The 27,145-nt window shown below is 40.2% G+C and overlaps 1 protein-coding gene across 1 annotated transcript; it reads left to right on the top strand.

The window, feature by feature from the left end:
- The first annotated feature begins 398 nt into the window (after window positions 1-398).
- Window positions 399-26,593, top strand: trhr2 (thyrotropin releasing hormone receptor 2). The gene is made up of 6 exons (XM_023397445.2): window positions 399-546; window positions 6,665-7,284; window positions 9,507-9,639; window positions 10,152-10,303; window positions 11,766-11,889; window positions 21,645-26,593. Exons 2-6 carry the CDS (start codon window positions 6,902-6,904, stop codon window positions 22,224-22,226), a joined length of 1,374 nt encoding a protein of 457 aa, XP_023253213.1. The 5' UTR covers window positions 399-546; window positions 6,665-6,901; the 3' UTR covers window positions 22,227-26,593.
- The last annotated feature ends 552 nt before the right edge of the window (window positions 26,594-27,145 follow it).

The following is a 27,145-nucleotide window of genomic DNA, read 5'->3' as shown; positions in this document are numbered from 1 at the left end:
ATGTCTATAAAAATCCAAATTACTGTATGATCTTGCTCCATTAGTGAGAGTTGATGCAATAATAACACATATAATACATATGTCAATTTTCCCAATTTTTGAATTATTTAAGTTGTGTTATTTCTGTCCATTTTTAACATTTTTTTTTCACCCCAGAATTAAATAATCAGACCTTTTCTGTATATTGTATTGCGCTTTTATTTTGAAGGCACAGATGCTGCTTCCTATGTGAGTGTGTGGGATTGTGACGGAGCTCAGTGAGTAGGAGCGAGGCACTGTGCTGTCTGGAGTGTAGACAACAGTTAGAGCATGGCTATGCTGCCGACCTGACTGTAACCAGCGACTGACATGACAACACACACACACATACACACACACACACACACACAAACACACACACAGACACACACGCACACACACACACACAGACACACACACACACACAAACACACACATAGACGAAGAAAATAAAGCATTTTATTTTGTGAAGAGAGATGAAGGCTTGAGGAAGGCTCTGGAAGAAGCTGACATGAAAAGACGCACCAGGTAAATTATTTTTATTTTCTACGTTAACCACGCCATAATCCAGTCATTCACTGTGTGACAAAGTATGACAGGAATAAAGAGGAAAGAGGGAGAAAGAAATGACATGATATTTGACATGACTTTAAAATCAGATAATTTCAGATCAGGAAATAATACAATGTTACATTAGTACAAATACAGCATAAGAAATAAGTAGTATTTGTCATGGGGGACACACAGTATCTATTCTTATTGCACTCTTCATATTTGACCATCTAAGTCACTTGTTGACATCTTGTCATGTTAATTATCCACTTTCCCCTTTTCTGTTCAAACATTTCCTTTAATCCTCAAACTCTAAGGTCAGTTTTTCCATCCTGACTAATATCAAGCTGATCCTCTTTTTGACAGTTATGTTGTAGCTCATAAGTCGAGGCTGTCAGCAAAGCTCCATGCTGTTCCATTCACTCAAATTCATAGTGCGTCACCGATCACACACTGAGGTGATATCTGATGCCACACAGTCATTTATTAATGGCCACTGAGCTGTGGAGCAGGTGTAGTGTCGGTGCCTTGCTCAAAGGCAAGCTCATTTTGAACTACTAACTACAGGTTACCCATTCTCTCTCTCTACCAACATTTATTCTACTTGTGTGGGGTGATCACCAGTGTGCTGCCTTTAACAGGTTTAATCAGATGCCATATATCTGTTATCATTGTGTCCAGAGAGAAAAGACTGGGTCAGATTCCGGCTGAGGAAACAATGGAGCCTATCAGTGACAGTCTGTCTTATTTTTAATTTTAAGGAGGACTGAATTTAATAAATGCTACTGAGAACTAAAGCAAGGAGAGGGAGGAAACTAGTCCATCAGCCGAATGACCACCTTAAACTTGGACAGCAGAGAAGAGGGATCGTAGACATGGTTGTCTTTGGGGTTGATGGTCTGTATCTGAGCCAAAGTGAGCCTGAATTTGTGGCCTTTAAAACTAGAATGTGTAACTTTTCCATATTAAAATGTCTAAAAACAACTAGACCTATATAATATATTTTTTATTAAATTGTGTACTTACATTATTCCAAATGTTGTCAGCAATTTTCACACCAGAGAAATCCTCGATTTTAATCATGGTAACGTTACATTTTATTTGGTTGCCTGTTGATGACATCATATCCTGTATGTGCATGGGTCAACGTTGTGGAAGCTCAAAATTGACTTTTATCCAGTTTTAAATCATGTTTCTCAGATACATTTTTACACCTTGGTCGTTTTCAACTATATATTTTAACGGGATGAAGGATTTCAGTTATCTGACGTCTGGATCTTAAAAATCTTATCTAAAACAAGCCAGGCAAACGTTAGTGGTAGCTCAGCTCCTAGCCCCTCCCAAGACATGCTGTGTCTGTTGAACAGCTTCAGAGAATCACAGATTTTTATCAGGAAACGGCTTTATTCAGTGTTTTTACTGGTTTGAATCCGCTGGTCTATTTGTTATGGAGAGGAGGACACCTCTGTGGAGAATTTGGCGGCTGTTAAAAACCTCCTGAATGTCTGTTATCAGAGAAAAAAAGCCATGCAGGCAAACGTTAGGCAGTCTCAGCTCGCAGCCCCTCCCACATGTCCTGTGTGTTTAAGAAGTAGCAGCCTAAAGTGTTTGGTGACTTGCAACTATTTATGACAGGTGGTTAATAATTGCTTTACTTTATGCCTAGAAATGATCTCTATTGTGCAAATAAGTCAGACTTACTATAGTTTATGTCCGCCAAACATCTCCTCATGTGACATTTGTGTTGTAAAGCTTTGATCCAGCGTTTAGTCCAGACTGAGTTAGATCAGCTCCTGGCGTAGTCTTGACGTACCCTGTCCACAGTTCAGTGAAACACAGATCGATACCACTCTAACTGACAGCCAGGGGATGGTAATGCTAGCTTAGCATAAAGACTAGAGAAGGGGGGAACAGCTGCCTTGACTCTGTCCAGCTGTGGAGGAGCACCTTTAAAAATATGTTTATCACACAAGTGTATAAATGACAGGTTGTGGTTATAAGGGTTTCTGTATGATTTTAACAAATAGGATAATGTGTTTATTACTTTGCAAGAGCTGCCGGCAGGTGGATATTGTTAAGTGAAAAAGCACATTTTCCAAAATGTTGATTTATTCCATCAGTAGTTGGACATGTTTGGAAATACACTCGATCTTGAATTGATAAGTTGCCTCTCCCACTTTATTGATATCTCATGTTGAATAGACCTGTGTATATAAAACTGCAGCACAACAGGAAGCCCTCCGACCAGCCGGTGCTCCCGAGGCGCCTCCCCCAGCCGAGCTCGCCGGATCAGCTCCACAGAGCGGTGGACGCGTAATGGAACGGAGAGTGGATGCGCTTTGATTTATCACAGAATAGTAGAACTAAATTACTTTTCATTTTATGTCCACCTCAATTTATTAGAGGCAGCCCTCAGGAGAGGAGGTCCAGCATGTGTGTGTGTGTGTGTGTGTGTGTGTGCTCGGGCTGCGAGATGAGTTTCACAGTAGGCCTCCTGCTCACTGGTTAATCAGCTTTCAGCAGACTGTGAAACCTGAAAACAAACCTCAGGACCTTGTAGCTGAAGAAACAGTTTGTCCTCTAACAACCTCCAAATCGTTTCAAGCAGTTAGGACAGATGAAATGGCTTTATTCAGGAATTCAGGATTTTAGGAATGTGGCTGTAACTTTACCAGAAATGCACTAGGAGGCATCATAAGTGCATTATTGTGAGGATATTATGTTAAAGTGATCTTAATGCATTCATTCAGTGTGTTTACACCTTGAGTGCAGTATTAGGAGTTATTTGTTACACCTGCACGCTTGGCAGCACCTAATTTGCTAATTTGAATATTGCTTATTAATGCCTATCCCCAGTGGATCTTGTTAAAGCTTCACCAGGCGCCGTTTCAGCTCTGGCTCTCAATCTGAGGTCTGCAGACCTACAGGGGAAGAGGGGACAGGGCTTCATGACATCCCCATAAAAATAAAGCTTTTTATGTTTGTGTTATTTAAAGCTGAACAGTGTATTTCACCCATTGGTGCGTTCCAACGTTTATGCTCAGAACAAGACGTAGGCTATATGAATAATCATGGTCAGTGAAGGATGATTCTTAGTATTGTCACAAATATATGCACTTGAACAGAGTTCTCTCTAATGCAGTTCCAGAGGATCTGCACGGAATGTTTTATGTCGTTCAGTTAGAATTAATATGAGGCTTCAGCAGTCTGAGTTAGACAGATTAATAAGGTATTGTCCGACATCACAATCTTTTTTTTTTTTTTTTTTTTTGCAACATACACTGCTTTTGTTTTCCTGGACAGTGCTTCACTGCTGAACAGCGATGGAGGGATTTTACACAAAAAGGAGATTTTGTACAAAAATCACCAACTTCAGAAGATACTTGTCTGATTTGTCGAACTCTGACTGTTGAAGCCTCATATTCGCTTCAGTTAGCTCAAAGATATGTGAGAACGGAACATAGCATTAAAGGGCTGCCAGTTGTACAGAGTGCTCACAAGCACTGTGCGTTTGATTTCAGACGAGGGATATGAGAGACTATCTTGGTTAGTTACTCATCCTCCCTCAGCCTTGTCAAGGTAGACAACGTTGGTTCTCAAGAACTCGAGTCTTTCCATCAGCCACCCAGAGTGAGTCTTCTGGCGACAGTCGTCCCTCTAGCATCAGAGAGTGTTGTGTGGTGAAAGAGAAGCACAGAGTGGATTGTGAGTCCAGCTTCCAAAGGGAAGGATCTTTTATATGTTGTTCACACTTCACAAGAACGTGGCCACAAAGTTCAACTTACACAAATGAACTAGCACACATTCATTTCTTCTGTTTTTCTTAAATGAGCTGCTCTGATTCTTTTTCAGTGGAACCCCCTCCATCCATCCACCCCCAACCCCCCTATCACTGCCTCGCCCCAATTTGCTGAACACTACTATAGAATTACACAGAGCTTTGTTTTAATTAAACAGTTGGATTCCCTGGTCTGCAGCAGTACTAAGTCAGCTGCTAGGTGCGAGCCAGTGGCCGCTAGCTGTGGGTGTGACTCACATCCAGAGTCGCTGCTGGTGACCGTGGAACCCGATTCCCTTCCAATTGCTGCTGAGTTGCCAGCACTTGCCTTGCCGGGCGCATATCAGGTGCTGCCGTAAAACACAGCTCTTCGAAAGCGTTAATCAGAGTTAACCTGAATTTAATCAGAGGTCACTCAGAGTTAACCAGAATTAGCTCTTGCAAGAGCTGTGATAATTTCATCAGTTCATGTACAACACTGCCTGTGAGTGCCAGTCAGATTATGCTGAGTTAGTGAAGGGCAGAACCAGATGGTGTGAGACAGGGCTGAGTGGTATATCAACTTTTTAAGGTATATCGATATGTTTTCGAGCAAGATATAGGATGAGACAATACCGTTTATTAATATTGATTGATATTGATATATACAATAGTTTGCAGTTGTGTTACATAACCCGTTTCTTCTGTGAAACCGTGTCAGTGTTCACATCTCTCTGAAGAAGACCCACTGTTTTCCATACATAGGCCACACGCCTAGCTGGTGATAGTCTTTATATGAGGCATTTAGGGAACAATGGTAAATTGTAGCATCTGCCAATAGTCTGCATGTGAGGCGTTTAGGGTTGTTTACAAGTCTCTGTCACTCAGCACACCATCAACACACCAGAAGTAAATTCTCAACCTGTGTGAAACACTGAAGACCTGGTTTGTAAAAAGAAAAACAGTGGGTCAGTTATTGGAGATGGTTCAGATCTAACATCAGATGAGCAGTTCTGTTTATGGTTTTATTATTATCTGGACAGCTGTGTGTTTTGTTAATCAGAAGAGGAATAACTGTAATTGGCTTTCTGTATATCCTTAGACATAGTCATATTTTTATTTGATATAGGCTGTTTTACTTGATTTTTCCTTTATGTTTTGCAGCTATGTATTTTCAAACAGGGAAGGAAACTCGGTCTTTGCACTTTATTTTGACCACAGTCTGTTTTAATACAAATTCTTACATGTGGCTTTGACTTAAACTGAACATTTAGCCCACCCCACTACCGAGACATGATCTTTGGTCCTTCACGTCCGGTCCTAGTGTGAGACAATGTTCCCGCTGTCATGTGACGTGAGCGAAAAACAAATTAAATCTAAAAACTGCAGTATTGCGTTAAGTCAGCTGTCAACAGATGAGTGTCACTGGATCAATGACAGAAGAACAATCAAACCAAGAGAGATGAGTCATGCAGGGTATCTTCAAATCTAATGGCAAGATTTCTATGATATAGTGACAGAGAATGGTCTGCTGCCCTTTCCTTGAACGACCTCATCGAGCCAAACTTTGACACACTAAGAAATATAAGATTTCAGTCTGTTCAGCACCACAGGTGGAACAGTTAGCACTCTGGGAGCTTTTCTCTGATTCCAACCCTGAAGACAAAATGTCAATTTTGTACACAAGACAAAAAAAAATTTCCAGAAAAAAATGAACTTGCAGCTGATCTTCTCCGTAAGTGATTTGAGCAGTTACAGTGCTAAATGTACAGGCAGCTAAGCCTCAGTGCCGTTCGAAAACCACCAGCTTGCATTGTTCTTTCACCCCCACTCCCCCCCACCCCTCCTTTGTTTATCTGCTTGCATGAGCACTTTTGCTTCCAAAACAGCGTTTATCAATGGATTCTCGCCAGAACTGCAGAGACCTGAGGGAGTCACAGAGTGTGTTTACATATGCATCAGTATCCTGATGATTGATTATATTCAGGATATGATGTTTACATAGAACAAGAAAAACCTGTTTATTCGTTTGCCTGTATACGTGATCATCACAGTATCTTGATGTTTCACCGGTGAGATGGTTCAGAAACCTGGATAAGGTGTTTACATGACACAGTATCCTGGTCTCTGTCAGAGGTAGTGTATCCAGGTTTCTGAAAACCAGGATAAGCTGTTTACATGCACAAAAACATAATCAGGATACTGTGCATGGAAACACATCACAGAGAGAAATTCTGTGTATGTGTTAATGTGTGTGTTTGACACTGACATATGAAGAATTAAGGTGAGTTCAATTTCCCATTTGTTCAATTAATTGAACTCTTTTTCTATTTCTAGGCGACTGAATTGAGGCCTGAGAGGTGTTTGGAAGACCTGGGATCATTTTGTCCAACATGTCCTTCTTCGTCACTCTTTTAAATTAGTATATTAAAATAAGAGTTAATGCTCTAAATGAAGAAGAAGAAGCATGGCAACATTTGAGTGTCATGCCCCGCATCACTTAGTTTTAATGAAATGAACTGAACCTTTCATTAACAAACACTTGGAGGATAAAGAAGCCAGCCGTTAGCAGATATGACCAACAACGTGAGCTCCAGAATCGACACCCCGACCAACATCTCTCTGAGTTCCAGCGTCCCCGTCTCCGAGCTGCTGGAGTACAAGACCGTGTCAGTGTTCCTGGTCCTGCTGGTGTGCGGCGTGGGCATCGTGGGCAACATCATGGTGGTCCTCGTGGTCCTCACCACGCGCCACATGAGGACACCCACCAACTGTTACCTCGTCAGCCTGGCCATAGCCGACCTGACGGTGCTGGTGGCGGCGGGGCTGCCCAACGTGTCGGACAGTCTGACGGGCACCTGGGTTTTCGGCCATGCCGGCTGCCTGGGGATCACCTACCTTCAGTACCTGGGCATCAACGTATCCTCCTGCTCCATCACTGCCTTCACTGTGGAGAGGTGAGGATGAGCAACAACCAGCTGACACTGTTCACAGAACAGCTTGTGCTTGCTTGTACTATTGTGAGTTATTATTTGCACGTTACAGAAAACAAGAGTTTAACTTTATGCTCTTAACAATGTGGGGAGCACCAGAAACCGCATCTGATCCAAGCCAATGATCTCAGCTTAATTCGATCGGAAAAAATCTTTTTACAGAAACACTTCTAAAACATTGGTGACAGTTGATGTTTAAGGACTATACCGGTGTTTTTGGCCATTAAAGGTCAAAAAACATTTAGAAGTGGGGATAGACAGTATACTGTTTATAGCCCCATCTGTGACCTCAGAGACTGTTCCCCCAGGAAGAACAACAGCATCAGTTGTTTCAGCAAATGCCATAAAACGACACAAGTTCAAACCGTCTAGTGGCTGTAAAACTGCAGGAGCAAAGGAGGATGGAGTGTGACATTGTTATAGATCAACAAAGTCTGTGTTGTAAGGCAGTAAGGCTGAAAGTGAAGATTGATTTGAAGCGAAGATTGATTTGAAGAGTCAGTATACTAGATTATAAAACAACTGCCTACCTCAGGATGTCTTAAAACTACAGAACCTTTCATGCTGTATGAAATCCATGGAAACCAGTGGCTGTGTGAAAGGCAGAAAAATCTGACAAGAAAATTGAAATACTTGAAAGCATCTTGGAAAATGTTTGACAGTAATGGAAGTTATAAGTGGAAGCAGAAACAATTATATGGTCCTTTACATTCTTGCACATAATTCCCTTATTTTGAAACGTCTAAACTGACTGGACACTGTCCAAAAATGTTTCATAAAAATCCTTAGAGCATCTTTGACCTTTCTGTTTATGATTCAAGATAGAAGGATATTTATCCTACATCTGCTTTCAGACAGGCACCTGTTTATGTAAATGTGATGGCAGATGTCTAAATAAGCGCTGAAATCACCTTTGCTTAAACATCACAACAGCAATCTTACTAGGTTGGACGGCACAAGTCTGAACGGAACGTCATCAGACATACATGACTGCAGCAGCAGTTCTGTCTTCTAACATCAATGTAATACATTTAATATCTTGATCATAATTTCTAATTCATAAAAAATAGGTAAATAAACTATTAACTTATATTTAGGCTTTGAGGAGATCTTCACATATCAGCTCTGTCTATTTTTCTTCTTTCTATGCAACAAAATAAACTGCTACAGCCATAGTAATAATTGGTATCTCCTCACCAATGACACTGTCATCCTGTAAAAAAAACCCGACCCCATAGGTAGTCTGAGCAAGCAGCTTTTTATAACCCATAGTTAAGTTTAATTGTTAGGTGGCATGACTGTGGTAATTATCACAGGAGCGAGGAGAAAGTTAGGTGACTAAGTATGTACAGCGAAAAAAGTGTATGTAAGGAGGCCATCACGGTTGGTTTTCCTTTTCAAACCGACAGTCAACATTGGTTCTTTTACCCATAACTGTTCCACAACCTTAAAGGTCTAAAGGTAGATGTCCATGTGTTGTTTGATTATAAAGCAGGTCTAGGTTCTATACTAAGATTGTAAAAGTATCAAAGCCTCAGTCCACAGAGAAATACACACAGCCTGTATTCAGAAACTGAGCTTTAAAACCAGCTGTCAGGACTTCTGGAACATTGTGATGTCACAACAAAACAGTCACTGCCCTCAGCCATGCCCCAAGCCCCGCCCACCTGGACCCACCATCCAACCTTGCAGGATTTGGTTTCTCTGAGTGTTTACCTGAAATCTGCTATATTCAATCAGAAGAGAGGCTCAGAGCCTCCTCTCTTCTGATTGGCTCACTGACCTGTTGTTACTCGAGCTCCAGAGAGAAGCCTGAGAGAGGAGATGTAAAACTACATTGGGATGGGCAAACAGTCAACACAACAGCCAAATATGGGATCTTTAATCGTGGGTTTATTACTGTAACCATGGCAATGAAAGTTCTCTAACCTAAAGGAAGTACTTTTAACCCAAACCATGACCCTTTCCTAATCCTAACCAAACCGTGACCATCCCACAACTTCCAACCTGTGTTTATCATTGTTACCATGACAACAAATTACGGATTGTATGTTGAAGGTAGGGACAAACAACCTACATTATGTACAGTTGTTTAGGTTGTTACTGATAGATTGTTGACAGTAAAGATATTGACACCCAGGTTTAGTTACTTGTGTTTGAACCCTCCATTTCCTCTTCGCCTGCAGGTACATAGCGATCTGCCATCCAATGAAGGCTAAGACAGTGTGCACAGTGTCCAGGGCCAAACGGATCATCGCTGGGGTTTGGATCTTCACCTGTGTCTACTGCATGCTGTGGTTCTTCCTGGTGGACATTCAGGTTAGAGAAATATACTGTGCTTTCCATAACGGTTTGTGTGTTACTGATTTAACTGGATGTGGGCCCGATCACAGTAATCTTCAGTTACTGATTCAAAAATAAGTCAGAGGATACGTAAAAATTCACAGAATGAGAGTGAGGGGTACAGATGAAAGTTTTCTTTGTATGTTTATTAAATGGCTAATTTGTTATGTGAACACACTTGTAGGCTACGCTCGAAAATACAATAAATACAATAGTACCCTTTACAGGTGCTGCATAGTGTTTCAATAAGTGCATGAGTCATGAACAGGCGAATGAAACATTTGAGATTACCAAGACCTCTTTTGTGTAAATGCTGGCAACTGCAGGGGAATGTGTAGAGCTTTTTAAGAGCCCTGTGCCATTTCTCAGAGTAGTATTATTATGTTTAGATGCAATAGATGATTATGTGGCTCTCAGCCCAGAGCCAGTCTGTGCGCCACTCGCCTGTTTTATTAACGCGTTATCTGTGATAACTGTGTGATATTCAGGTCGGCCAGGACGGACATGTGCAGTGCGGATACAAAGTGAAACGGGAGCTCTACCTGCCCATCTACCTCATCGACTTCGCCATTTTCTACGTCATCCCGCTGCTCCTCGCCATCGTGCTGTATGGCCTGATAGCACGAATCCTCTACCTCAGGTACTGCAGAGGGTCTTTCAAACCATACTGAGGGATTAATATATTAGTTAATATACTAATAAGAGTAATTCCTCCCATTTTACAGATGAAGATCAGTTTATCCATCGTGAAGAGTACTCTTCCTCTGTGCGAGAGGAGATGTAAAACTACACTGAGATGGTTTTTGGTTCTTAAAAATCACAAATACATCTTCTTATGGATCAACACACAGGGAAAGTGTAAAATATGGACCTTTAATCATGTGTTGATTATTGTGACAGCAAAGGTCCTCTAACCTTTCCAAACTTAGCATTTTAGTTAATTTCATTGTGTTGTGATGGTTGTCGGGCAGACACAGATACAAGATTAATGACAATTAAATTAAATTCAATTAAATTAATTCTCACATTTATAATTGTTTGTTTTGGTAATTGTTAATTAATTTGTTAAATTTCACTGATCAGTATTTTTATATTGCCAATGTGTCAAATGACTAAGTATATGACGAAAGGAATTACTTGTGCTGAACCCACAGAGAGCTGTAGCATCTTTCAGCTTATTGTTTTGGTTTCACTTCCCACAAGTCTCCTGTTCTGGTTCAGACTCACTGCCCTGATCTGCTTCATTTCCACCTGCAGCAGGCAGCTGTTGTCAGTGAAAAATCTCTGTCTGCCACCTGCCCACGACCAAACAGCAGAACAGACAGAAACAGCTCTAACCTGATGAACACAGTGGAGCATCTAGCAGCTAAAGAGCCAGATATATTGCTAAGGGGAATTTGGAGAACAAAACAGAGCTTATATCGGGTTAACGTTCATTAGGTGGACACAAACACAACTCAAAATGAATGCTAATGTTGCTGTGTCTGGATGTGTTAATAGCAATTGTTTGCTAGCACTTCTGCCACAACAACTTTATAATGTGTCTTAATAATTTTGCAGCTTGTTCTTGCAGCCCCCAGATGCACAAAAACAGTTAATACTCCTTTAGAGCTGCTGTATCTTATCGTTTTACAGAAATGCAGCTTTACTAGTGTATGCCTCAACATGTATGCACAGTGGAAAAAAAGACATAATGGATGTTGTTGAAGGTGTTTTTGGCAGCCTTCTGTCATAGAGGTGCTTTTCAAACAGGTTGTTTCAGGAGGTCCTTCACCCTGACAGAATTAAATGCTGAGAGAAAAACAAATTCTGCTTGTTCGGACGACAAATCTCCTGACAAATAAAGGTGAAGTCCAAAGACATCCAGCACTGACATAAAATATGAATGGCAGGTTTAATCTAAAGGTTTGTATTTGGCATTCAGAAGCCCCGACCAGCTGAGCCTTTTGCTGGATTTTGAGCCTAATGAGGAAACCCAACAGCACATGTTAGCACTAATACATTAACCCAATCAACTAAGAAACCAAACCTAGCAACCAATTAATGCCATGTCACTCCCTCTGTGGGATGAATGCGCTAACACGCCTTTGGTGTCTCTCCAGCCCTCTGCCCAACCACCCTGACACCAGCGCCACCACGCTGCGGCGGAGTTGCCGGGAACCCTCTGAAGCAGGGAAGGGGGGTCGCCAGGGCCGGCCAAAGAGCGCGCTCTCCTCCAGGAAACAGGTCTGTGCCTCATCCCACATTTACCCCCTCTCGCATTAACTCCTTCTGCACTCTCCTTTCTTGTCGTAACATCTAGTCCTATCTGTCAAGTAATTGCTCCGAGATAGCTTTGGTCACATTTGACCCTGGTCTGATCTGTGGCTGTGTATGTGATCCTCTGAGAATATATAGGCCATGATTCCCCCTTAACAGCGTCAGAAAAGTGCCCTCTTGCTGGCTCTTTGTCCCGACTGTTATGAGGTCCTGAAGGCAATTGAGGCGGTTATGACTTCTTTCCCTCAGGCGGAGCAGTCAAAGAGCCTTCTTGCTGAGAAAGCCCCTCTATCCCGCTCTCTCTCTCTCTCTCTCTCGTTCTCTCTCGGGTTGTATGGAGGTTTTTCTGTGCTCATGGATGTAGAACACATTCAGTCAGGCTATTTAGTCTTGAAAGCATCTAGTTTCATAAGCCCTTATCCACTCAGGAGTGCTATGACAAAGCTCCTTTTAGTCCAGAGGGGACTAGTTTTGTGTTTTGCTCTTTCAAAAGTTGTATTGCATTTGAACAGAGATTTCTGTTCTCTGCAAAAGCATTTGAAGTATCTGTCTCTGAATGTCAGAGGGTTTTCAACATGTTTGCCTAAAAATATTCACATATTTGAACAATAAGAAAAGAGATTGGCCAATCATTTTACTGAATTTCTTCCAACTTAAAGTTATGACTGAATCACCGTAAAAGAAAACTAAACAGATCTTAAAGGGAGAGTTCAGGTTATCTGACACAAGGTTGTGTGAGGTACTTATCTATAGTGGCGAAATATAGACGAGCACTGGCACAGAAGCTGAGTGATGAGTTGCTATGGAGGGGGCCATCTACAAAAAATATGTTTTAGCCACTTGAAAAATACCCACTGAAAAAAAATGCTAATATCAGTTGGAGTGTGTGCTTCATTTTGAATATTTTCACCTCTTTATCTGCCGTCAAACAGCCTTCTCCTTTAGAGCTACATTCTCTCAATGCTGAACTGCCGCACCTACAGCGCACAATGTATTACTCTGCAGAGAAGCTGAAGAGTCCGACAGAGCTAAGCGTAGGTTCACTTGTGCGTAGGAATACGTTAGTTTCCTTAACACCTCACAAGTGCAACCTCACGTCAAATAACTCAAACGATCACTTTAAGCCCAAGTTCCTCAGCATGTTTCAAATGAAGTGCTTGTCGGATGGGACTCCCTGTCTGAGTGCGGAGTCGTGGAGCTGTGTCCAACAATTTTTGTAACTTCACATCCGCATCCTCAGTTTCGTGTATCCCTCCGTTCTGGTGACATGGGCATACAGTGTTTTCTACCTGGACCTTTAGTCTGTTAAATAAATAGATTTAATTAAACACTGAGGGGGAAAACATGTTAGTCTATAATTACTTTAGTTTTATGTCACTGACTAGGTTATAGAAGTTGCAGAATACATTTAACGATTTCAAATGGTTCCACTGAGCTTTTGTCTACAAGGATTTTTTTCGTGAACAGGAATCTGCAATTCATTCCATGCAAAACCCATACACCAAGCACATGTTATTCAGTGAGACCAACCAACACGATGGTCATGATGCACCATTAACACTACAGATAATTCCTTGCATGCTGTCTGTGGCTGACAACCACTTTGCTCTTTTTGGATAACAGCCACAGAAAATCTTTCCTCACTCTTGAATCTCAGAATCTCTGCATCTCCACCCCTGTGTTTGTTTAGAGACGTCTCACAAAACCAACATTTCCCCCAGTGGTGCAATAGTCTTACATATCTCCCTCTGAGGCAGCAGCAAGCCCAGTAAGTTAAAGGGGAAATATGTATGATTTGAACTACTTCATGGCACAAAATAACCACCCTTAAATTACTCATTGATGATTTGTGATTTGTTGATCACTAGTAATGCACCAGTTCATTTGTTAATTAAAACCAGCCATTACTTCACCACATGGTAATATTTCTGTCCTGTGTAATTTTAAATACAGAGAGGTGACCACTTTCCTGTCCTGCAGAAACATGGTGATATTTCAACAAGACATTAGAAAGGCCAAATGTACAGATAGAAAACAACTGTGAACAGTGGTCACATACTTCCTCCGCTGTAATGTTTTTTGTGATATGTAGTTTCCCAATTATATTTCTACCTTTTGAGTGGTTATAGTATCGACTTGGAAGCCAAAACCCCAGGCTGAAAAACATTCCCTCTGAAATCTTTTGCTTTCTTCATGTTTTTTACTATCAATACCAAATTTGGTGTAATTCTGTTATAAATATGCAAAATCCCTCAAAAAAACATGCCCACCATCAATCAATTACATTTGTAAATGGTGGGACTTAGCAGGAAGTTGTCCATAATTCATTAACCATTCAATCATCATAAATCTTGGTAAAAAAAGTTCAGTCCCTGTTTGGGAATATTTTTAGCCTGGCCCATAGGGGGCGCCACAAATACCAAAAACATGTACCTGAAAATACTGGTGGACAGAACTCCACCAGTGTTTGTGCCCATGCTCTGGCGACAAGTATTAACCAAAATCTGCATATCGGCATATTGATTGATGAATGTGGGCGTGGTGTTTTCATCAATATCTGCCATCTTATGCTGTTTCTAAGTTGTGAGCTGGAGCAAAGTAGAGATATGAAACTTGACACCATAACTAGAAAGTATGTGCAAATGCTAACCCTTCCCAATCAGCCTGATGGTGGCGCTATAATTAACAGCCAAAGAAGTAAAAACTATGAAAGGCCGACCAACCCTCACATCATGAGTCTATATGACTTGAAATTTGGCACAAATATACATCTCAATGAATTCTACAAAAAAGTTCCTTGGACAATAAAACATCACCATGATGGATTTTTGGAATTTGCATAATGTGAAAAACAATAATGTGACATAGACTTTTTGGATTCTGACTCGATTGACACTAAATTTAATTTATAGTCTTGTGAGCCTGAGATAAACAATTCTATTAAATGGGCAAGATCGGTCAAAAAACACTCAGAATAATCAGTGACATTCAGCACTGTGTCCTGAACATCCACATCAATACACTTAATACTTAAATTATACACTTATACATATACCTAAATCAACCCGTAGCTGAACATTGAACGTAGTTTACATTTTTAAAAGGAGGCAGGGGAGGAGTAACAAATATTACATGGTGAAAATAATGTTTAAAACACTTCAATTAAAGAACATCTTAATGCTACCAGGTGTATATGCAATGCTATTTCAATGCATATCCGCTGTTCCCAGGTGAGACCCACACAAAAGCAACCAATAAAACCGAGTCAGGCGCTTTGCAGCCTGTGCATACAACTGATAATTACAACACCACAGTGGGTGTCCATGTAGCAATATGAAGCTACATAAATCAAACAGCTGCTACTTCCTATAGAAATAACAGCAGGATAAAGCAGCAGAAAAGGTGGAGATGAATAAACAACATAAACTCCACGGGCAGCTGCAGCTGACAGAAACAAAACGCTACGTTGCCATAGGCAACACAGTAGTTGTGGATGCTCTCCTCAGTACAGTGAGTTACAACCATCAGTCATTTTCGCACACACCCGTCTGAACGTCACCGTGTGAGTCTGTGAGTCCACAACCTGCTCTACATCCACCTTCTTTGCTTGTTCATTCTCACTGTGAAATATAAACACTGAGCTGGATGAGCTGCAGTCTCTTCAGGGTTTTCTTAGTTACTTAGTAACAAATGATGTGTATTTAGGAAATTGTCGCAAAAGCAAGACAATTAGGCATGTGGCCTCCAACCACCAAGGACAACGGGCCCAGACCGGGTTTGAACACTGACGCTGCCACGGGAGGGTGAGCACGTCTGTGCGTTGGTCAGAGGCTTCTCTGAATCTGTTTCCCAGCCTTTCCCTATAAAACACCCTGCACTGCAACCTCGGATTTTCTTGGTTTCCGGTGTCTCACCAACTTCAACCAAAGAATCTTCAGCTCCACACTGCTGCAGCTTCTCCTCTTCCCCACACCAAAAACAGCTGCTACCATTCCACACACACACACACACACACACACACACACACACACAAACGCTTTTCTTCTGCTAACTGGGTGAATTGAAAAATTACAATTGTCTTTTCGATACAAACATATTAAGATGACTCTGTTAGTAGTGATGGTCATATGTGTCTTTGCCTTTGTTTTCCATAACTTCATTCTGATTCTTTGTTTGTTCTACTTATGTTAAAGTTTGTCCTTTGTTAAAGTGAATGTGTGCATTATAGAAAGTCTGAACTGATCACCAAGACAAACAGTTTTATTAGTCTTATTATGCTGACTGAAATTATCGCCATGTAATAATGCTGATTAACAACATTAACACCATATCTCCCCAAACATATGGTAGACAAAATAAGGTGTTATTTACTAATGGACACTTTAATACTTGAATTTAGAATTGTTCCCGTACACATTGTGAAGATGGAACAAGTATGTGATAAGTCTCACTCTATGTTTAAACAGAACTAAATCAGCTGAAGTGACCTTTGTCGGCTTTGTCAGGCCTTAAACCCAATTACTGCTGCTCAGGGTTTTAATTTTGGGCAATTTAACTGTTTTCTACTGTAGCATACAGTGACTGCTAAAACCAGTCCCTGGAAATGAGGTTGATGAGAGCCATGAGAGTGAACCATGCAGCCAGGTTTTAAAACTAAAACAATGAGCTGAGTGAAGTTAAAACTTTCTGTATACCTGAAGGGAACTACATCTGTCGTTCTCCATTCACACATTTAGTTATTTTTTCCATTGTTAATATAAAAATAATTTGTGCAGCTTTAAGATTTTTTAATAGGCTTACAAGAGCCAAATATTTTGTAACACAGTTGCTAATTTTTGTAATTATGAATAAGAAGGCAGCATTTTATGCCCATCAAAGCTATTGTTTTAACTGCTAGTCATCTATAACAATGTCTGTGTTGAAAATGAATGGGCATTTTACTTATGGACCGCTGGATGTTGAATTGTGTCTGCAGTTTCTAGAGGTCAGCAACAGAGGTTATTCAGATAACAGACAATAATCATTTAATTTAAACTTCCTGTCCAGACATGTTTTGAACTATGTAAAATACTTTACTTTGTTTAACATGGTTTTCCACATAAAAAGTGAAAAAAAATTGGAAAACTGGGGCTGGAAGCAAATCTACGTTTACTTCCTCATTGATCAGAACGGTTAGCGCAGTTAGCATCTTTTATTTGTTTATGTTGTTTGTTAGCTTGTAACTGGCAGTGGCTGGCACAGTGTTAGTGGTTGTGCTAATGCTAACTCTCTCTCTCTGTACTGAATAGGTTTAAGATTTATGTAGCCCTGCCCCCCGTCCCCACAAGTTGACAGGATTGGTTCCTTAGGTTTGTGACATATGAAACCCTGGCTGTCTGAATCTGTTTTTATGAGACCGTCATTGGTTCACTGCAGTTCAAGGTGGAAACACTCAGTCACCACATGTCCTGTATGATATGAAAACATCAAATGGATATTAACAAAGTTAAAATTGGATTTTCATTGGAGGAGGTTTTTAATAGCTCTTGAGTGTTTCTCATGCAGACCTACAAGCTTTAGCATTTTCTGTGTCACTGTGTGTGTGTCTCTGCATGAACACTGTGAGACTGAACCCTCAATGCGAGAGCAGAGAGAAGATCGTAATCTCATGTGTTCAAGGGGCCCCATCTAGGAGCAGAAGATTTGCATAATGTGATTTGGGATTTACATTGAAGTGTGTTTAATACTGCAGATGATTTCACTCTCTCAGTTCTTCAATAGGCACTTCATGCTCTTTCATTCATCATTTGATAGGCCAACTTAATCTGATAGCAGTTTGATAAACTTGTGTATGCCAAAGAATGGCACTTTTATGATTGGAGATTAATACAGTGTGGTGTGAGATTACTGTATAGTTTTAATCTCTGAGAGTTTCTTCATGTCTGTGATCTCCTCAAGTGCATGTTGAGGAAGAAGGAAGCTTGGTCATTGTTGCCCCAGGCGAGTCAATAGCATCAGAGGCTAAATGCTAATTCTTTAGCGCAGTGGGCAGAGGATTCAGGGACGTTGTAGTGTGGGAGGAAGCTGTTATTGGCAAAAAGAAAAAAAGCACAAAAAAAACAACAAAAAACACATTTCTGTTTGTAATGCTGGAGTCAAGTATCCTGCCACCACATAATACAGCCATAATATGCATATTCAGAATGTCACCCTGATACTTTCTGTTTCATTATCGCAGTGCCGAGATAATTAGAAAGCTCTCCTCCCCGCCTCGTTTGTGTTCAATTAAACGCTTTGTTGTGCACAGATTTAACTTTTTTTTTTAATCTACCTGCTGAGCTAGCTGTCAGCGGCTCACAGCTTAAGGCATGGACACAAACCCTTATCTCAAACAGCATTCTGCTGAGAGGAGGCATGTGCATGATACCTAGTATCAACCTGCCAGACTTTATTTTCAATTTTTTTTTTCTGCTGTGCTGTGGAAAACAGGGGCAGCTGAGCGACAGGCAGCCACGCTTCAGCAGACGTGTCACAGCACAGTGAAGCTGTCCCCATTTTCTTTTAGAATGTTGAAAGTGAAAATCCATGTCTTGTATTGTTCACTTTCAATTCAAGAAAAGAGCTGTTGCACAGGGTTACTTTTATCTTTTAATTAAAACACAAAGAGATGTGGAATTGAAACCAGCGAACATTTTGGATGAGACTGTTCTCCTTTAAAAAAACGAGCCCATAGATCATCTGTGCAGCAGCTTATTATGACCCATAGTTACATTTTGTTGCTAGGCAACATTTAGTGGTTGTATTAATTATAACAAGAGCAAAGGGAAAAGTGCGGTGACGTAGTATGAGGAGAGACAAAGTCCACGCCAGGAGGAGACTGTGGTGGATGGATGAATATGACACAGGAGAGCGGCATGTGAATCCGGCAGTTTGTGTTGTAACCATGACAACACAAACTGTCTAAAGTTGAGGTACTTATTTTAACCCAAATCACAATCTTTTCCCAAACCTAACCACGCCCATGACCGTTATTTTAGTAACTGTGTCGGCGAAGGCAGGTGCACCACTCTTGGTACAGGCTGAGTGTTCATTAACTGTGACAACTGAGGTCTGGTACACCTGCCGCCTGGCGCTATTTCAGGAGACTCTCCTATGGGTGGTATCAGAGGGTTGAAAAAATGACCTGTGTGGTTGTTCAGGTCGGAGGAGTTTTTGGTTTGAGTGGACGGGCATTGCAGCTGGTGTGATCCCATCACAAGCTGGTCTCTAGTTATATGTGTTTGAGTGAATGAGAATGATTGAATCTGGGATACAGTGATGGCGCCTTCCCTACTTCCTACCCCCCCACTTCAGGAGTCCTTGCTCAGACCACATGCATCTTTGAACTCAGCCTTCACTTTGATCTCAACTACACAAGGTTTCATGTCTGTATCTTGCACAGTGGTGACGCTTTCATGATGACAAATCTGTCCACAGACAGACAGACATATAAACACCTGCCTCTGTGGTAGGTCCTGCTACAGTAGGTGTCCCACATTTTGCCATGAAGACACACACACACACCAGGTGAAAAGTCCATGGCCTCTGTGGCGGCTGGTAATAAGAAATGCAAACCAAAAGATGTAGCTCTTTGTAATAGTTTTGATTAATAGGAGTTTTTGGTTGTAGTTTCCACAGACAAAGTAAGTAAACTTTGTATGAATTATCAGATTGTGAGATGAGACACGTACAGCTTAAGCCTCAGTCTTTTACCACAATATTATACATGTAGCCACCAAGTTCATATTTCTGAGAATTTCCAGGCTTCTCGTTTTAAAACGATTGAGCTAGAAACACTAAAAGGTAAACCAGAGATAAAATCTGCCAGCAACATAAAATGACTGACAAGCTCTGCCATCATCTGAAATCACAGACCCATTACAATTACTAACAATTGACCAGTTCTGCTGTTCATCAGGCTTCTCGTTTTAAAACGATTGAGCTAGAAACACTAAAAGGTAAACCAGAGATAAAATCTGCCAGCAACATAAAATGACTGACAAGCTCTGCCATCATCTGAAATCACAGACCCATTACAATTACTAACAATTGACCAGTTCTGCTGTTCATCATTTTTAACTGCATGTGCCACAGACAGCATATAGTAATAAAATATTGATGACTTTGTGGGGTTTTACTTTGCACCTGTTCTTTACCTTTTGTGAAATTTGCTCTCCAATTGCAAATTTCCTCACTGTGGGACTAATAAAGGACAGATCTTAATCAATTAAGTCATTTAGCTAAGAAGCCTCAGTTAACCCCTATTAACATGCACTCAGGCACACACCTTATTTATTGGTGTCAAATTAACACACACACAACACACACACACACACACACACACACACACACACACACACAATCTCTTTGGTGATTTCTAACGCAACATCCGATGTGTTGATGATGATTTAAACAATCATGAAGCAATCACAGCTAATCAGGGAAATGATATCGATGCATCAGCTCATGTTGCGCGGGGCTGTGGAGATTTGGCACAAACGTTCAGCTACTTGCTTTCCTGCACGGTGCGTTGATTGTTGTGGATGAATATCAATGTGATTTTCAAAGCTGTTTCGAAACCCCAGCTTATCATTAATTTGTTTTCACCAATTAATGTAATTACAAAGGCTGAGATTTTCACATCAGTAAATCATAATTACATTATCATGAACACATAAGACCATCGCCGTTAAGTCTTCTTCACTATATTTGAAATTGTTTTCTAATACATTACATTATAAATTGTACCGTTGCATTCCGTGTGAAAGCTGCTGGGTTGCTCTTGGTGATTTGCAAAGGGCTCTGGAAACCACATGTAGCATGTTTATTCTCTTCACTGAAACCAAGACCAAAAATAGCTGGGAGCAGAGGAGACGACAGTAAACATGGGAATCCTGGTCTTAATTTTGAGAAATATTCACACACTTGATCGACAATGATTAGTAAAACTGTATCTGCAACGTTTTTTGCAGCTACATATTACATCAAATAATAATAATAATACATTAAACTACGAGTGAAACTTGTAGTGCCAAACCAGGAGAGAATTCACACCCAGTTCTTCAGCTATATAAAGCTTTGTCATGGTGAGCGCTGCTCCTCACGACCAGTTAGTCTCACCCACATCAGTCAGTAAGCTCCTTTCCAGATGTGAAAAAGTTTGAGAACCACTAACCAAGGAGAGTGACTATTGGAGTGTTTATCCTGCTCAGTGTCTTTGGTAATATGCAGTTGTGTGCTAACATGTTGTTACTTTATCGGGTCTGTGTTCTGTGAATCTGTTTTGGAGACTTTCTGTCCATAAATGATCAAAAGATACTCACATTAAGAATTTTATCTAATCACATGGCTCGCATGTAACCAAGAAGAAGAGAAACAACATTAACGTCTTCTTCACCACCTACTCACCAGCATCTTAGTCTGGTGCAGCATTTCCTGAAAACTACCTGGTTCCCCTTTTCTTGCTACATGTCACAGGAAGCTGTTTGATTAAGTCAATATTAAAATTACTGTTCAAAGCCTGTGTAGCCAATGTGGAGGTTGAAAATCTTGCAAGTGGTAACAGCACCTTGGGCCCCCTCCCACTTAGATAGATAGATAGATAGATAGATAGATGGATAGATAGATAGATAGATAGATAGATACTTTATTTATCCCCAGGGAAAATTCAGCAACATTTGAATGGCTGTGTCTCTTCCCCACAGGTGACGAAGATGCTGGCAGTCGTGGTGATCCTGTTCGCTCTACTGTGGATGCCCTACCGGACTTTAGTTTTGATTAACTCGTTCGTGTCCACTCCTTATCTGGACGCCTGGTTCCTCCTGTTTTGTCGGACATGCATCTATGCCAACAGCGCCATAAACCCTGTGATATACAACGCCATGTCTCAGAAGTTCCGCTGTGCGTTTCGCGGCCTTTACCGCTGCCAGCGGCCAGAGGCTCATCAGAGAACACTGTCAACGATCCAGAGCGGCTTCAGCACCGTGCGAGACCCCCGGACCTCCCAGGCCAACAGCAACGGAACCAATGAGAATGTAAGGAGGAGCATCCTGAACACTGCCACTGATCCGACTACAAAGCAGAATGGGAGCAGCCATCAGGAGATAGTCAACGGCAAGAAAGCCGACCCTCCCGCTGACATCAGTTTAGCTACCTTCAGCTTTGGTGTGGATCCGGCTGAGACGCTGGCAACTGCTGATGAGGACTTGGATCGACCTTCCTCAAATAATACCACAGTAAAATTTGCAGGCACACATACAATAAACGGACAACAGGAAAAAATGTGAATAAAATAACAACAATGAGCTGTGGATTACTCAAGCAGAGAATGAAAAGAGAGAAGAAACCTGTGACCTTCGTTTATTTCCTGATTCAGAGGTGTTAGATTCTGCCGTGACCACTGAGGTCACAGGTAGATGAAAGATGAAGAGTAAGTGGTATTATTCACACTGTGGTATGGAAACTTTATTTCTTTGGCCACAAAAGAGAGGCTGCACATGTTTCATTTGAAAGTGTTTATAGTGTGTGCATTATTAAACATGTTTACCGTTCAAAAAAAACCGAATGAATTCCTAGAATTTGTTTCACCTAATGAAGGTCAGTTATGAAATCAAGGATAAATATTGAATAAATTGCTTTATAGAAGATGACATATTTTACTTTACCCTATCCAATATCTCCATTGACTTCCACTCAAAATTGATATAACACACTTTTGTGTATAAGAAGGAAGAGATCTTTTGAATGAATGAGTTAATATAGTCATATATAGTCAACTGAGTAACAACAGCTTCAAGAAGCACTTTCTTTTTCTCTAGTACAATAACAAGCACAGACTCAAACATGAGCAAAAAGTCAATATAATTCATTTTACAAGATTTTGTATTTCGCTCAACAGTGTTAAAGGTCAGACAGGGGGATTATATTGTACCCTGTATATTTTCACATTTATCTTTCATTTGAAAATCTACAATATACAGTGATCAGAGGCTCACCGTCAGGAGAGGCAAACTAGGCAAATGCTTGAGGCCCCCCCAAGTGGAAAAGGGAACCCCTCATGTTGGCACATTTTACAATGACAACTATAAACTCCCTTAAACCTCCTATACACTGCATTGCTGTTGCCCCAACACCACCCTCAGTGGGCCCCTGATGATGTGTGCTGTAGCTAGTGTCAATACATTACCTGAATGTGAGGCGTTGAGGGAACATCTGCAAATTGTAGTGTCTATCAAAAGTCTGCACTTGAGTTGTTTAGGAGACATCTGTAAATTCTAAATTCTGCCAATAGTCTGTATGGCAAGGGTGGGGTTTATCATCATTATCATCATCACTATAACCATTACATCAGTCTTATCGTCATGTTTAATATCATTAATACCAAAAACATCAGTAATCAGAGTCATTATTTAGTAGTACACACCGATCATGTTTTCACATTCCTGTACATAGTCTCATAAACAGTCCAAGGCGTCGCTGCTGATTTAACCTGCAACCTCCTGTTGACACGCAGCCAGTCATCTTTAATGGTGTGGAGGTCATGGAGACAGACTGGTGTTTTCCTGTTTGTTTGCTCCTTTATATGATTGAACCTGCGATCTGTAAACTTTTGCTTGATATTTTCAGACTAAAAAAAGTATTAGCTGTTTCACTATGAACTGTATCATTGTCAGAATGGTAAAACATTAAATGTATTTAGAAAATATTGACATTACATTGGCCAGGAATGTAATTGTACTACGAGAGACCCATCAGCTTATAAACATACCAAAGACATCTTGTTGTGAGATGGTTATCCATACAGTCACCCCTTGTTCTTACCGACAAGACAACATGAGAGTGTTCAGTGTGTTAAGAGTAAAATACTGTACAGTTTATAACAGTGAATTTTTCTGACATTTCCATTAATGTGCTCTTCTCTGCTTAGCTAGCTGTGAGAGAACTCATTAGCAGTCATTTGGCAGGGATGAAATCCACAGCTCAAGTTAATTTCATGGCTTATACTTTCATGAAGTAAACTGTACATTAAAAATGATTGTTGTTGCAGCCATGCATGCATTGTTGGTTCTGGCTTACCCTGGTTCCAAGGAGAAGATGAATATTAATTTAATCTCTGTGGGTCCAGTAGCATGTTTCTACTTCTATTTGTTTATACATACATTTCTGTACATGTTATTTAAAAGAAATGTATAAAACGACAGTTTTTGATATGATTGATATTGGAGCAAATCTCTCTGCCTCCACTATTTGTGCTAAGGTATGCTAAACATGTTCTGGACATATGTTCTGTGTGACCAGTACACTGATATATTGATGTACATTGATATATCAAACCAGTATTTTGTGCAGGAGTACACTAGGTTTTGGGGAACTTGTATGGAAGCAAAACTTGACCATAAAGATTTGAATCCTATAATAATAAATCAAATATCTAATTGTGTTTGTTCTTAATGTTGAAAATACCTTTGAATTTACAACACTGAAATATTTTTTATTTCAACAGACAGTTTACAAGTTATGCAAAATAAAAAAAATAAAAAAATAAAAAGCTTGAAAAATGTTGGTTCTATCCAGCATTACCATATTTGGCACTTGAGTTTTCCATATTCCAGTGTTATTATATTTTTATATATAATTCAGTGGTATTATATTCATACATTTTACAGTGATGTATTCAGTCAGTTATAGATTCGAATCTTTTTGGCAGTTAATTGCCTCCATAAACTTGTCCCATAAGTCAGCATACCCTTTAACTGATGAAAACACTGACACCAGTCGTCATGAGTCGCAGCCGGGTCTTGGCTCCACCGTGCTAACACCTTAGCATGTTAGCACAGATGTCCATTTTATACACTGTGTTGAGTGGTATAAGATTCCTGGCTTTATCTTTAATGTGAGAAAGTGAGTGTAAATAGTTTTTCCCATAAGACCCAGTCAGTATGAGGATGCATTAATGTTATCTAGTTGGCAGTGTGTCAAGAGACTAACTTTACAGAACATACTGCATGCAAATGTGGCAAACATTTTCTTGTTTTGGTTCCTTCCTCTTTCGTTATAGTTACTATAAGTGATGATGCACAGTGCTGTAATTGATGTTTAAGTTACTGATAGTGATTAGATTGTTTTTACTTGTTTATTTTTTCTGGGATTTCTGAAAAACACTGCATGCCTACAACTTATCCTGCTGGATGCTTGTTGGCAGAATTAAACCTCAAAATGTATTTGTGTTTTTATGCTCACAGAAGTTTACTTTATTTACAGGATATTTTAGCTTTTTCAAAACATGCTACCTAAATACGTACATGCATGTTAGCTGTGCTGAAATTTAAAGCTGCTTTAAATGATTTTTGGAGCTATAAAGCTGTAAACACCACAATGACATATTATATATTATATTACATACATTTCTTTAGCTGCTAGATGCTCCAATAAGTTAAGCATCCAGTTGCTAACTGTTTTTGTCTTGTTTGGTGCTGGGCTGGTAGTGAAGAGTGGGCTTTTTCAGAGTTATCCTGCTGGAACCGGCAGATGATGAAAGAGAGTGTGTGGTTTGTTAACCAAAATAATCAAAACATGCCAAAAACTCTATATAGAATTTAGGGGAAAGATGTCAATCCATCACTACTAGAAACCTCTTTTCCCATTACACATAATCAGTTGATACATCGCTTAGTGCATCTCTAAAGTTCACACAAGGACAGTAGCTGCTTTCTTGTCTTACAAAACTCTATCATCATCCTGAAGTGATGATAGATTGTTAAGGTGGAATTGCTTTGGCTGTCTCCTTGATGACAAACTCTTTATCTACAAACATCTTTCCCATCATTCCTTTTGTAGAACTTTGTGTCATGCCTATGATTAATGTGCTATGGTTTAAATGTTCTTTTTCAGCTGTTTGCTATATGATGGTGGAGCATGTCATGTGGTGATGAATTAATTATAATGTTAAAGTTAAAAGTTAAAAAGCACATTTTCTTTGTAACATGTATTATGGTTGACAGTTAAATTGGTGTAAAATCTTTCTTTCACTATTTTGATGTACACTGTATATGTGTGTGTGTGTGTGTGTGTGTGGTGTGTGTGTGTGTGTGTGTGTGTGTGTGTGTGTGTGTGTGTGTGTGAGTTAGCTATCAGAGGGGTTCACACAAAAAAAAAATGTAATTTAAGTAAAGCCAAGTGAAATGTTCTTTATGGTTTATAAAGTCCCCAGTGGCTACTGCAGAATCTTTAATTATTCTACAATGTTAACAGTGACTCACCCACATACTTCTGTACTATGCACTTTGAAATGACTTCGAATGTGTAATATATGTTTTCTTTTTTGGTTAATTGCAGTGTGTGGATTGGCTGATAGTAGTATCACAGAACTACCCCTGGACATGCCAGTCTGTGTGTGTGTGCATGTGTTAGTGTGTGTGTGTGTATCTAATTCTGTCATTATTAAGCCCTGGAGAGCTGCTGGTTTGTTGTGAATTAAATGTGCAGTAATCACAAATTTTCAAATGTAATGGATTTTAAAAGTGTTTATCTGTTTTGTTGCAGAAAGATGATGTTTGATTGTTCGATGAAATGTGCCATGTTCTCTGGTCTGTGGTTTCATGCATGCACAGTGTAGTGGCTTTCTTAAGTCAATAAAAAAGCATTTGTTGAAGAACCTCTCAGTAACTGTTTTTGTACAGGCTGTTTATTCTAGTGGCACACTGCTGTGAGTGTGACTGTTACTACTAGTAGCACTACTGTCACTTGTAATGCAGCATAATTCACAAGATGATCTGAGTCTATGTACTTAGTGTATCAGGCAGCAGTCTACTGATTCTCTGAGTATAGTAATTAAAAAAAAGTCATGAAATGAATGATATGAAAACATGCTTAATGTGATCATCCTTACTGTATGTTTTTCACAAAATCAAACCCAGGTTTATGATATTATTTATGTATATATCTATAGCTGCTTATCCAGGGTTAGGGTGGCAGCAGGTCAAGCAAAGTAGTCCAGATGTTCCTCTCCCCAGCAATGTATTCCATAATCCCGAAGTATTCCCAGGCCAGGTGAGAAATGCACCTCTCCAGTTTTGGGTCCACCCCGAAGTGTCCTACATAGATGTGCCCTGAATACCTCCAAAAGGAAAGCGTCCTGGAGGCATCCTGACCTGATGCCCGAACCACCCCAACTGGCTCCTTTCAACGCAGCAGCTCTCTCTGGATG

This window comes from Seriola lalandi, unplaced genomic scaffold, assembly GCF_002814215.2.
Source record: "Seriola lalandi dorsalis isolate HSWRI2012SDOR001 ecotype SW California unplaced genomic scaffold, Sedor1 jcf7180002055008, whole genome shotgun sequence".
Taxonomy (NCBI): Eukaryota; Metazoa; Chordata; class Actinopteri; order Carangiformes; family Carangidae; genus Seriola; species Seriola lalandi.
Note: the sequence above shows the minus strand (reverse complement) of the source record. Positions and strands in the feature narration are given on the sequence as shown.

Bases quoted from the DNA above. Each gene is read 5' to 3' on its own strand.
- trhr2 (XM_023397445.2), top strand. From the start codon at position 6,902: ATGACCAACAACGTGAGCTCCAGAATCGACACCCCGACCAACATCTCT. The intron at 7,285-9,506 runs GTGAGGATGAGC...CTTCGCCTGCAG, and splicing joins ACTGCCTTCACTGTGGAGAG to GTACATAGCGATCTGCCATC. The intron at 10,304-11,765 runs GTACTGCAGAGG...GTGTCTCTCCAG, and splicing joins GCACGAATCCTCTACCTCAG to CCCTCTGCCCAACCACCCTG.